General features: G+C 44.9%; 1 protein-coding gene across 4 annotated transcripts in view; it reads right to left on the bottom strand.

The window, feature by feature from the left end:
- LOC110526624 (talin-2) overlaps positions 1 to 12352 on the bottom strand; it is a 130146-nt gene that overhangs the window by 43338 nt on the left and 74456 nt on the right. For all 4 annotated transcript variants that reach the window (XM_090238930.1, XM_090238933.1, XM_090238932.1 and 1 more), the window contains 8 exons: positions 11893 to 11991; positions 11553 to 11720; positions 9772 to 9906; positions 9495 to 9654; positions 6991 to 7157; positions 5247 to 5375; positions 534 to 647; positions 252 to 365 (listed from right to left, as the gene is read on the bottom strand). In XM_090238930.1, coding sequence (XP_090095056.1) covers positions 252 to 365; positions 534 to 647; positions 5247 to 5375; positions 6991 to 7157; positions 9495 to 9654; positions 9772 to 9906; positions 11553 to 11720; positions 11893 to 11991 — 1086 coding nt within the window. The remainder of the gene's footprint in view (positions 1 to 251; positions 366 to 533; positions 648 to 5246; positions 5376 to 6990; positions 7158 to 9494; positions 9655 to 9771; positions 9907 to 11552; positions 11721 to 11892; positions 11992 to 12352) is intronic.

Raw genomic sequence — 12352 nt, 5'->3', positions numbered from 1 at the left:
CATGAGAGAAACAGGAAACAGAGAAATGTCAAATTCATCCCAAGAAGATGTTTGGTACCAGAGAATGTCTTTATTTGAATATATTATGACTACAAAACCCAGCCTTACCCAAGTATTAGACATCATCATCAATAATGAAGCTTTCAAGCACAAGCACACACACACACACACATCAGCACTGTACAATATATTGAGATCCCTTCATTCAATATGTGGAGAGATTAGGAGCCAGACTGGCACTGGTGGAGTACCTGTAGGAAGTTCTGACTGGTGATGATGAGGGCTAGCTGGGTAGTGAGGTCTTCAGGCTGGGCCTGGCTGCCCCTTACCCCCTGGACCAGCTGGGGAATGTGGTCTGCCATGGCCTAGTGAGCCGCACACATACATAAACAGTCAACACACATACAGTATTCAACCACAGTTTCTATATAGCTGTAGCACCTATATAGCTGTTTAACTACAGTAGGCATACAAAGTGTTCAATGCAAGGAACTGGTGATGTCCCCTGGCATTAAGAGACTTTTCCCCAGTACCTTGCAGCTCTGCACCAATTGCTGGTGAGCGGCGGTGTTCTTGTTGGAGGCTGCTGCATTCTGGGAGGCAGCGATGGTCTGGGTGGCTGCAGCTGCAGCTTGCTTGGCGGCATTCTGTTGGAATGTCACACACGTCAGGCATGTTTAGAATCACTACCGTGACGAATCAATACACACACAAGATGCCTCTCAAATGGCACCCCATTCCCTTTATAGTGCACTTATTTTTACCAGGAGGCCCATGGTCAAAATAACCGTACTAAAGGGAATAGAGTGACATTTGGGAGGCAGACAGTCTCCACTTAGAGTCAGGGTTCCTCAGGTCAGAGATCAAATATTTGTTGTGCCATCTTTAATGTCGGGCAGTAGGGTTCAAACAATCTCCTGATTTGGTATTTTATTAGGATCCCCATTAGCTGTTGTGAGAGCCTCTGACCCACTCAAAACATGAACAATACAGAACATTGACAAGAACAGCTCAAGGGCAAAACTTCATCAACTTAAAAATGGCACACGTAGCCTCCATATCAATACATACACGCACAAACTATCTAGGTCAAATAGGGAAGGTGTTGCTTTATTGGTTTTTTGAAACCAGGTTTGCTGTTAATTTGAGCAGTATGAGATGGAACGCAGTTCCATGCAATAATGGCTCTATATAATACTGTACGCTTTCTTGAATCGGTTCTGGATTCTGGGACCATGAAAAGACCCATGGTGGCATGTCTAGTGGGGTAAGTGTGTGTGTCAGAGCTCTGTGTAAGTTGCAAACATTTTGGGATTTTCAACACATTGTTTCTTACAAAAAGAAGTGATGCAGTCAGTATCTCCTCAACTCTTAGCCAAGAGAGTCTGACATGGATAGTATTTATATCCTCCTTCTGATTACAATAAAAAGCAAGGTGTGCCTCTGTTCTGGGCCAGCGGCAGCTTATCTAGGTCTTTTCTTTTAGCACTGGACCACACAATAATCAAGATAAGACAAAACTAAACTAGAGCTTTTTGGAGTGTGGTGTCTAAAAAGCAGAGCATCTCTTTATTACGAACAGACCTCTCCCCATCTTTACAACCATTGCACCTATATGTTTTGACCATGACAGTTTACAATCTAAGGTAACACCAAGTCATTTAGTCTACTCAACTTGTTCAACAAACACACCATTCATTACCAGATTCAGCTGAGGTATAGAATGATTTGGGAATGATTTGTACCAAATACAATGCTCTTAGCTTTAGGACCAGTTTATTACTAGCCACCAATTATAAAACAGACTGCAACTCTTTGTTAAGGGTTTCAGTGACTTAATAAGCTGTGATTGCTGATGCATATATGGTTGAATCATCAGCATACATAGACAAATATTGTTTAATGCCAGTGGCATGTCATTGGTAAAAATATTTAAAAAAGAGTAGAGAGCATAGAGAGCTGCCCTGCGGTACACCACACTTTACATGTTTGACAGAGAAGCTCCCATTAAATAAAACCCTTTGAATTCTATCAGATAGATGGCTCTGAATCCATGATATGGCAGAGGTTGAAAAGCCATAACACATAAGTTCTCTCAGCAACAGGTTATGGGCAATACTATCAAAGGCTGCACTGAAATCTAACCGCTCCCACAATCTTCTTATAAAACAATCATCAGTCATTTGTGTCAGTGCAGTACATGTTGAGTGCCCTTCTCTATAAGCATGCTGAAAGTCTGTTGTTAATTTGTTTATAGAGAAATAGCATTGTATTTGGTCAAACCATTTTTTCCAACAGTTTGCTAAGAGCTGGCAGCAAGCTGATAGGTCTGCTGTTAGAACCAGTAAAGGCCGCTTTATGTGATCGATACATGGACGGTCACGAAATTTAGTCAGCCGGTGATTGTCAAGCAAATAACTGCCGGTCGCACGGTAACTGACCATTAATTAACAAACACATTTAGCATCTCCTGGCTTCCACACATAGCCTACAAGCCATTTTAAAAAGTCTAATAAATCCATGTAATATAGCCTCCCCCTTCACAATAAATACATTATTTATTTTAGACAGGTCTAAAGAAGCATGGTATGAAGAAAATGTAGTCTATTTCAGAAGAAAAGAATAGCATGCTCGGAGTTGTCCTTATGTTAGGTCCTGATTTGGCTATGCCAAATGGCTGTGGGCTACACTAGTTCATTTAGCAGATAAGATTTGCTTATAATGAAGTGGCATTATTTTATAGTATGAAGAATACAATTGAACAAAGCTGAATAAAACATATATTTTCTCCAAAACGATTTGAGGGAATGCGCACATGCCTCTATTCTGTGTTGAGCGGTTAACAAAGAAATAGGTACTCCTATATGCGTAATTTAGATGTATTAATGTAACTTTAGTTGTTCTACAAACACTGGGTTATATCTTTTGATTTTTAATACATTGTAAGGCTGCATGATGAGACTAATGATGATTTGAAAAACTCTCGAAAGGCATGAGCTCGGCTTTGTTTTTGCACAGGCTGTACACACGCCAATAGTCTCTCATTCACAATTTGACAAGCAATTGATAATGCCTCGAATTTCACAGTGGCATCACCTTTGTGGCCGTAATGCACCCTAAAAAAATCCATGCCTTTTGCAGTGCTCCGTTGTGCCCTTCTTCCTGAGTGTGCAACACAATCCGAAGCATCTCTCACTCACACGGCTCTCTGTCATATCCAGTTCCGAGGTGCATATTGAAGATATTGAAAGAACTGTCCACATTTACTTTTCGTCAGCCAACAAGATGAGTAGGCCTAACGAACAGCAAAAGCACTAGCCTATATCAATCTACTATCTCCCATAGTACAAAAGTCGACCTATTCTATTCTTTGCAGGAAATAAATATTCCATGAATCAGTCAGTGTGTGTAAGTGAGTCTGTGTGTGCTGCGGGGTTGAAGCTACAAACCCATAGGCTTGGCTCTCTCATCCCTTCCAGGGTTTTGGAAGGGAGGGTTGACAACGAGCCTGTCATAGCGGATGTAAGTAATGTCCCCACACTCTCTGGCAGCTTTCATGGCCAAGATAAGTTCATTCCTCTTCTGGTGCACAGCTTCAGGATAGTCCTCAATGAGGAAAGTATACGTTCTTCTCAAGTTCTTGGCTCTTTCCAGAACAGCTACAGCATTTTTTTAAATGTATTTTTAATTTCACCTTTATTTAACCAGGTAGACCAGTTGAGAACAAGTTCTCATTTACAACTGCGACCTGGCCAAGATAAAGCAAAGCAGTGTGACAAAAACCACAGAGTTACACAAAGGATAAATAAACTTACAGGCAATAACACAATAGAAAAGTCTATTTACAGAGTGTGCAAATGTTGTAAGATTAGCAAGATAAGGCAATAAACCTCAAGAATTGAACCACTACGGGCCTGTCACCTGGGCCGGTGGTGGGTTTTCCAGTTCTGTGGGCGTGCTCCACCTCAAATCTTTTTGTGGTCCATCTTCAGTTTCTCCGAGATCATTTCCCTCACTTTGTCGTCAGACTCCATCCAGGTCTCATGTGGCGATTCTGCAATTACGTCCACAACCATGTTGTTCCTGCAAACTGTTCTTCAGGTCCTGGACCTCTCTGGTCAGGTCGTCCATTATTTTATTAGTTGAGTCCACTAGTATTTGGACAAAACACTACAAGCCATTTTCTTGTTGTTGAAATAACTGCATGTAGAATTGTTTTTGTTGTTGTTGTTCGCTCACCTGTGAAAAAGAGACACCACTGTCCTCAACAGTACTCCTGTCGGCTTTGGTCTTTGTCATGGTACCTAGCAACGTAGGTTACGCTGTTACTCCTCACAGTTCCAGACAGGGCAGGTCGCAGGGAAGACTGAAAACAACAAACAGCAGGGATCTAGACAGCCTCAAGCACGGGACAATCTGTGATCCCAGCCATGGGCTGAGTTCAAGCCCTCAAGACAACCCCGCTAGCTTGATAGGCAGCTAGCAAGCAGCTACACCAAATAGCTCCTCAGAACCGTTCTTGGTCGGCAGGATCACTGGACAGAGAGTAGCAGACCCAGCAACTGATGCCAACTGCGTCTCGGGATCCAAACTCAAAAGGTAGCTAGATACTAAGAAACTTTTTAACACACTTTCAAAACACCAAACCGAGCTCACCCTCATTCCGCGTTCAACAGTCATATGTAAAATGCTCCTTTTACATTTCAGTGGCTAGTAGGATGACGATCGAAGAATGATACTGGATGGTCTCTACTTTCATATGAAGGAAAACCTACAAGGACTTCTCAGAATGTAAACAGGAAGGGAAAGGACGTTTCTATAACAGTTGAATGTAGCCAGAGTACACTGTAGCTCTCCAAACACACTCAGTAATGTCCTGTACTGTATATAACTGTTCTTGCATGGTTTACATCAACAGCTGAAAATAATAGCTCTGGTAATGTAAATCACCTCTGCACGTTAACCTAAAGCCCAAAATAATACAGCATATCAAAAATACTATTTCTAGACTTTCACTCAAAGCCTGTTGTTTTCCATGCGACTGACAATGTGGTGTGTATGTAGAGCAAGAGCTCTGATGAGGAGACACAAGTGGAAGTGCCTGCTTACTCAGCCCCAGAGCCATATACTGTGTTTGGCAAACCCATTAATGGGACGCCACCTTAGCACCAAACTCGCGGAGCCACCCATAGGTATACTGTACATATATGGCTCTGCCCAGCCTAGCCCAGACTCATCCAACTGACCTCTAGCCTGTTAATGAGCTTCTTCTTGATGGCGTTCTGAGCTGCAGCGTTGGTGGCCACGCGCAACCCCTCAGCCGCCTCCCTCAGTCTCTGCTGCTGGTCCTCGTTCTCTGGGTATGCCGCTGCGCCCTGTTACACACACACACACACACACACCTCATCCATCATTAAACTGGAGCAGATGGAGATGCATCCAGGGAAAGTGCTAGAGTCCAACTGTAATCATGTCCGTTTGTAATGACATCAGCTCTTCTTTGTCTATCTATCAACAACTTGTTGAGGAAACATCAAGATTCCTTTTCATTACCTCCTCCTCTGGCTCCAGCTCTCTTTACCTCTCTCTGTCTCTCCAGCTGTCTCTGATTGTACGTGACTGGGTTCAGTTCACACAAACCAATATCCCTAAGAGCCTCTGTGCGTCCTATTGTTGAGGGAATGAAGAGAATCTAGAGCCTAAGCCTCCATGCCATTTAGTTAATTAAGCAGCCAGGCGCTTCCCTCACCTGCTGCTGAATGTAACCCTCCACAGTACATTACAGCAGCCATCTTATATCTCTCTAATACACACACACACTAAAAACATACCACCCACAGCCCCAAGGTGATGTTTATAGTAAGCCCAGACTAATGTGAAGAGACATTACAGTACTAATTCCTCAAGAGTAGAGGGGAATAATGTGATTGAGTCTTGAAATGCAAAACTGTTTTTTATAACAGTGTGTCATGTTAGCCAGCCCAGTACAGGCTATCATTGATACTATTCGCTGCTTCCTGTACGCCAGGTTAACTGTCACTTATGTGTGATCAGAAATTGTCACTGAAGGGAAAACCAATCGTATTCTAATAATAAAAGGGATTGGAAATGAAACACAGAGTAGTGTCTGAAATTAAACTACGTGGCTAATGTCCAGATTTCTCAGCACACAGCTTTGAGAGAAAGCCAAACGAAGAGCTGCCATCTTCTGTGGAGTCCCCACTACTGACACAATCCTTTCTCCATGCCTCAGCAAAACCTTCTCTACCCTCAATCAATCAATTATAGGACGCTTATATTAGCCTCGTATAATATATATTTTTTGTGCATATCCCCTCACCCCCCCTCCGAGACCCTGGGTTACAACCAGGGATCAGCCAATGTTGACGGCAACCCTGGAGCAATTAGGGTTAAGTACATTGCTCAAGGGCAGATCGATAGATATTTCACCTTTTGGTTACCTGCCCAACACTCTAACTGCTAGGCTGCCTATGGTAGTGCTATAGTGTTGAATACAGCCCCCCTTTCTGACAGTTACCAAGGAAACAGTGGCTGGGCAAATCCTTCATTGATAGTGATAAAGATAGCTGCTATAATGTGATTAATGTGGAATCAAAGCATCTAACCAGCTGTAAGATACGGCCCCATTTAGCATTCATGATGGCAGGGACATTAATACTTGTCTGTAAGGCTGAGGAGCAGATGAAGAATCAAGTGGACTGCCTGAATAAAAGTAGACTTATTTAACTAGACAACCAGGAAGCACCCAAATAGCACTGTTGAAAAAGCTCCGGTTTGAATGAATGTAATCAAATGCAATACAACCCCATTTGGATAACCATATAAAACATACATGAAATGCATGTCAATGTAAATTGTAAATAAGAAGTTGCCTAGTTAAATAAAGGTTAAATAAAAATAATACACTGGCAAAGGTTGTCGTTGACCGACAGCTTAGCACAGTAAGTAAGCCATTATTACGTACTGTACCTTAGCAGCCTCCACCATCCTGGCTGTGGCGTCTGCCAGTAGTTTAGCTGCAGCAAGTAGCTTCTTAGAGTTGTCAACATCCACTTCCACCTCAGCATCTGACCGCATGGCATTCACCAGGTCAGAGGTGGCCTGAGCCAGGACCCTGGCCTGCCGAACCATCTCTCCTGAGAGGGGAGACAGGGGAGAGAAAGATGGGGATGGGTAGAAGTAGAGCGGGTCAGCGTGCGAGCGAGAGAGAGCGGGTCAGCGTGCGAGCGAGAGAGAGCGGGTCAGCGTGCGAGCGAGAGAGAGCGGGTCAGCGAGAGAGAGCGGGTCAGCGAGAGAGAGCGGGTCAGCGAGAGAGAGCGGGTCAGCGAGAGAGAGAGAGAGAGAGAGAGAGAGAGAGAGAGAGAGAGAGAGAGAGTCAGCGAGAGAGAGAGAGAGAGAGAGAGAGAGTCAGCGAGAGAGAGATAGAGAGTCAGCGAGAGAGAGAGAGAGAGAGAGAGAGTCAGCGAGAGAGAGAGAGAGAGAGAGTCAGCGAGAGAGAGAGAGAGTCAGCGAGAGAGAGAGAGAGTCAGCGAGAGAGAGAGAGAGTCAGCGAGAGAGAGAGCGAGAGAGTCAGCGAGAGAGAGTCAGCGAGAGAGAGAGAGTCAGCGAGAGAGAGAGAGAGAGAGAGTCAGCGAGAGAGAGAGAGAGAGAGTCAGCGAGAGAGAGAGAGAGAGAGAGAGAGTCAGCGAGAGAGAGAGAGAGAGTCAGCGAGAGAGAGAGAGAGTCAGCGAGAGAGAGAGAGAGAGAGAGTCAGCGAGAGAGAGAGAGAGAGTCAGCGAGAGAGAGAGTCAGCGAGAGAGAGAGAGTCAGAGAGAGAGAGAGAGTCAGCGAGAGAGAGAGAGAGAGTCAGCGAGAGAGAGAGAGAGAGAGAGTCAGCGAGAGAGAGAGAGAGAGTCAGCGAGAGAGAGAATCAGCGAGAGAGAGAGAGTCAGCGAGAGAGAGAGAGAGAGAGAGAGTCAGCGAGAGAGAGAGAGTCAGCGAGAGAGAGAATCAGCGAGAGAGAGAGAGTCAGCGAGAGAGAGAGAGAGAGAGAGAGAGAGAGAGAGAGAGAGAGAGAGTCAGCGAGAGAGAGAGAGTCAGCGAGAGAGAGAATCAGCGAGAGAGAGAATCAGCGAGAGAGAGAGAGTCAGCGAGAGAGAGAGAGAGAGAGAGTCAGCGAGAGAGAGAGAGAGAGAGTCAGCGAGAGAGAGAATCAGCGAGAGAGAGAGAGTCAGCGAGAGAGAGAGTCAGCGAGAGAGAGAGAGAGAGAGAGAGAGAGTCAGCGAGAGAGAGAGAGTCAGCGAGAGAGAGAGAGTCAGCGAGAGAGAGAGTCAGCGAGAGAGAGAATCAGCGAGAGAGAGAGAGTCAGCGAGAGAGAGAAAGTCAGCGAGAGAGACAGAGAGTCAGCGAGAGAGAGAGTCAGCGAGAGAGAGAGAGTCAGCGAGAGAGAGAGAGTCAGCGAGAGAGAGAGTCAGCGAGAGAGAGAGTCAGCGAGAGTTAGAGAGAGTCAGCGAGAGAGAGAGAGAGTCAGCGAGAGAGAGAGAGTCAGCGAGAGAGAGAGAGTCAGAGAGAGAGAGTCAGCGAGAGAGAGAGAGCGAGAGAGAGTCAGCGAGCGAGAGAGAGAGAGAGCGTCAGCGAGCGAGAGAGAGAGAGAGAGTCAGTGAGCGAGAGAGAGAGAGAGTCAGCGAGCGAGAGAGAGAGAGATTCAGCGAGCGAGAGAGAGAGAGAGAGTCAGCGAGCGAGAGAGAGAGAGAGAGTCAGCGAGAGAGCGTCAGCGAGAGAGCCAGCGAGAGAGAGTCAGCGAGAGAGAGTCAGCGAGAGAGAGTCAGCGAGAGAGAGTCAGCGAGAGAGAGTCAGCGAGAGAGAGCGCGGCAGCGAGAGAGCGAGGCAGCGAGAGAGCGAGGCAGCGAGAGAGCGAGGCAGCGAGAGAGCGAGGCAGCGTGCGAGGCAGCGTGCGAGGCAGCGTGCGAGGCAGCGAGCGAGGCAGCGAGCGAGGCAGCGAGCAAGAGAGAGAGAACCAGACAAAGTTAGGCTACTGTATGACTAAATCCTGCTAGTCCAAGGAGACAAGAGATGGGTAGTTATTCTCTCTATTAAAGAACACATGGCTTTAAACTGCAGTCATCTGGTAGCCAGCATTGAGAACTCGAGCCAATCTGCCAACACTCCCCTGGGAGAGAGAATGAGTCTATTTCCAATCCATTTTTATACTCAACTAACTGAGGCTAATGTCAGGTGTGACTTGAACCCACATATTTGCTGTTGGCTGAAAGCCAGCATTCTTCAACAGTTTGGGTACAGAACAGAATGAGGTTCTTTAGAGTAGCTGGCAGACACTTTCTATACACCAAGAGGCTTTAAATCTAAATATCAACAAACATTCATCAATTTAAACAATTAAATCAAGCTTTATTGGCATTTAATTTAATAGTTGTATTTAGCTACTTCATCACTACCACTCCTAGGGAATCCCCTTCCTTCCCTCCTCTCCTCACCTGCGTCTCCCATGGAGCTGAAGATGCTCTCTGTTACGGTCATGATGGTGTCAGTGGCCTGGTCGTAGCGACCAATGGGCTCGCCGTGGGTGGCGTAGCGGCATACGTGCTCCAGCAGGTCCCCCAGGGCCTGACCGACAACACTGGCTGCAGAACTCACCTGCAGGATGTCTCAATTCAGGAAGTACACTGACAAACCCATTTCAATGTTCCTCAATGCTTCTATATGTGAAAACTGTACTGAAATTGAGATGGAGTTGACCCCAACTCCGCTCACCTGCTTCAGCATCTCCCCGTCGACAGTGGCAGACAGACAGGCCTGGACACAGTCCTCCACTGAGCGGTCCACCAGCTTCCCTGCCTCAATCAGCTGCTCCTGGCACACTGGGGAGCTGATGGTGGGACTCACCACCTGCAGGGAGAGATGGAGAAAGTGAGAGAGGGATATAGAGAGTTAGAGGAAGCGAGATCAGCTGCTCCTGGAACACCAGAGCACTGATGGTGACAGTCACCACCTGGAAAGGAAGGGGTGATGGAGAAAAATGAGTGAATGTGTTGAAAGAGAAACAAAGGAAAAAATATGAAGTAAACAAATCATTTAAGATGAAAAACACTTGAACATCTACATGGATATTATTGAAGTTACTAACTTTACCTGGGGTTATTGAAGTTAGGAACTTTACCTGGGGTTATTGAAGTTAGGAACTTTACCTGGGGTTATTGAAGTTACAAACTTTACCTGGGGTTATTGAAGTTACTAACTTTACCTGGGGTTATTGAAGTTACTAACTTTACCTGGGGTTATTGAAGTTACTAACTTTACCTGGGGTTATTGAAGTTACTAACTTTACCTGGGGTTATTGAAGTTACTAACTTTACTTGGGGTTATTGAAGTTAGGAACTTTACCTGGGGTTATTGAAGTTACTAACTTTACCTGGGGTTATTGAAGTTACTAACTTTACCTGGGGTTATTGAAGTTACTAACTTTACCTGGGGTTATTGAAGTTACTAACTTTACCTGGGGTTATTGAAGTTACAAACTTTACCTGGGGTTATTGAAGTTACTAACTTTACCTGGGGTTATTGAAGTTACTAACTTTACCTGGGGTTATTGAAGTTACTAACTTTACCTGGGGTTATTGAAGTTACTAACTTTACCTGGGGTTATTGAAGTTACTAACTTTACCTGGGGTTATTGAAGTTACTAACTTTACCTGGGGTTATTGAAGTTACTAACTTTACCTGGGGTTATTGAAGTTACTAACTTTACCTGGGGTTATTGAAGTTACTAACTTTACCTGGGGTTATTGAAGTTACTAACTTTACCTGGGGTTATTGAAGTTAGGAACTTTACCTGGGGTTATTGAAGTTAGGAACTTTACCTGGGGTTATTGAAGTTACTAACTTTACCTGGGGTTATTGAAGTTACTAACTTTACCTGGGGTTATTGAAGTTACTAACTTTACCTGGGGTTATTGAAGTTAGGAACTTTACCTGGGGTTATTGAAGTTAGGAACTTTACCTGGGGTTATTGAAGTTACAAACTTTACCTGGGGTTATTGAAGTTACTAACTTTACCTGGGGTTATTGAAGTTAGGAACTTTACCTGGGGTTATTGAAGTTACTAACTTTACCTGGGGTTATTGAAGTTACTAACTTTACCTGGGGTTATTGAAGTTACTAACTTTACCTGGGGTTATTGAAGTTACAAACTTTACCTGGGGTTATTGAAGTTAGGAACTTTACCTGGGGTTATTGAAGTTACAAACTTTACCTGGGGTTATTGAAGTTACTAACTTTACCTGGGGTTATTGAAGTTAGTAACTTTACCTGGGGTTATTGAAGTTACTAACTTTACCTGGGGTTATTGAAGTTACTAACTTTACCTGGGGTTATTGAAGTTAGGAACTTTACCTGGGGTTATTGAAGTGGAAGAATCATAGCTACTGTTGTTGAATTATCCACCGCAGCACTGCCACAAACCTTTCCCCCTCTCACATCATTCTCATCATGATGAAATGTCAGTGGGAGTGTGTGAAAGGTCTACAGTGTTGTACCTTGGCACAGGCCACCAGCTGGGAGGTGGAGAGGGCACACTGCGTGGCAGCAGCGATGACTCTGTTCTGTAGGGCCGTGTCGTCTGCCACCTGGGCCACGTTCTTAGCCTTCAGCACCATCATGGCTGCCGCGTTGGCCACCGCCTTGGCCAGGATCATCAGCACCTCCTGAAATGGTCATCACCATTATGTCCATCCCTCTTAATAAATTCTAATAAGCAAAGGTTACGCTTGAAATTCAGATTGGGTGCAACTGCAGAATAATCCCTCTAAATGTGCTGAGTCTGAATCACATGTGAATGGTTGTAATGAGAAAAAGTGAAAATAAACAAACTCTTACCTGGAACCTCTCGTCTGACTCGTTCTCTCCTATCTGAAGCAGCAGGTCCCCACTGGCCTGGCCTATACTGCCTGCTGCACTCAGCACTGTCTGACGGGGCTGAGGGAACAGGAAGTCAGAGTATAGCTATGGCACAAGGGTTAGCCCACGTGGGGTCTACGGTAGGTAGACCTAAATTACAGCTGGCTCAGCATCTACGCTTAGTCCCAGAAGGTCGACACACCAGACTAGCTTAGATGAGCTACTGTATTTCTGAATCCACATCATATTGTCAAGACAGAATCTCCCAAAAACATTATTATCCCAACTGGCATTGAAGAGAACACTGTGAGCATAGTGAACAGGGCCTGCAGGTGCAGGTCTATGTTTATTTTTTATTTATTTAACTAGGCAAGTCAGTTAAGAACAAATTCTTATTTTACGGCCTAGGAACAGTGGGAACAGTAGGAACAGATTTGTA

This window comes from Oncorhynchus mykiss, chromosome 6 (assembly GCF_057628025.1).
Source record: "Oncorhynchus mykiss isolate SJ-2025 chromosome 6, ASM5762802v1, whole genome shotgun sequence".
In the NCBI taxonomy this organism is placed as follows: Eukaryota; Metazoa; Chordata; class Actinopteri; order Salmoniformes; family Salmonidae; genus Oncorhynchus; species Oncorhynchus mykiss.
This window is presented reverse-complemented; position numbering and strand designations above follow the sequence as displayed.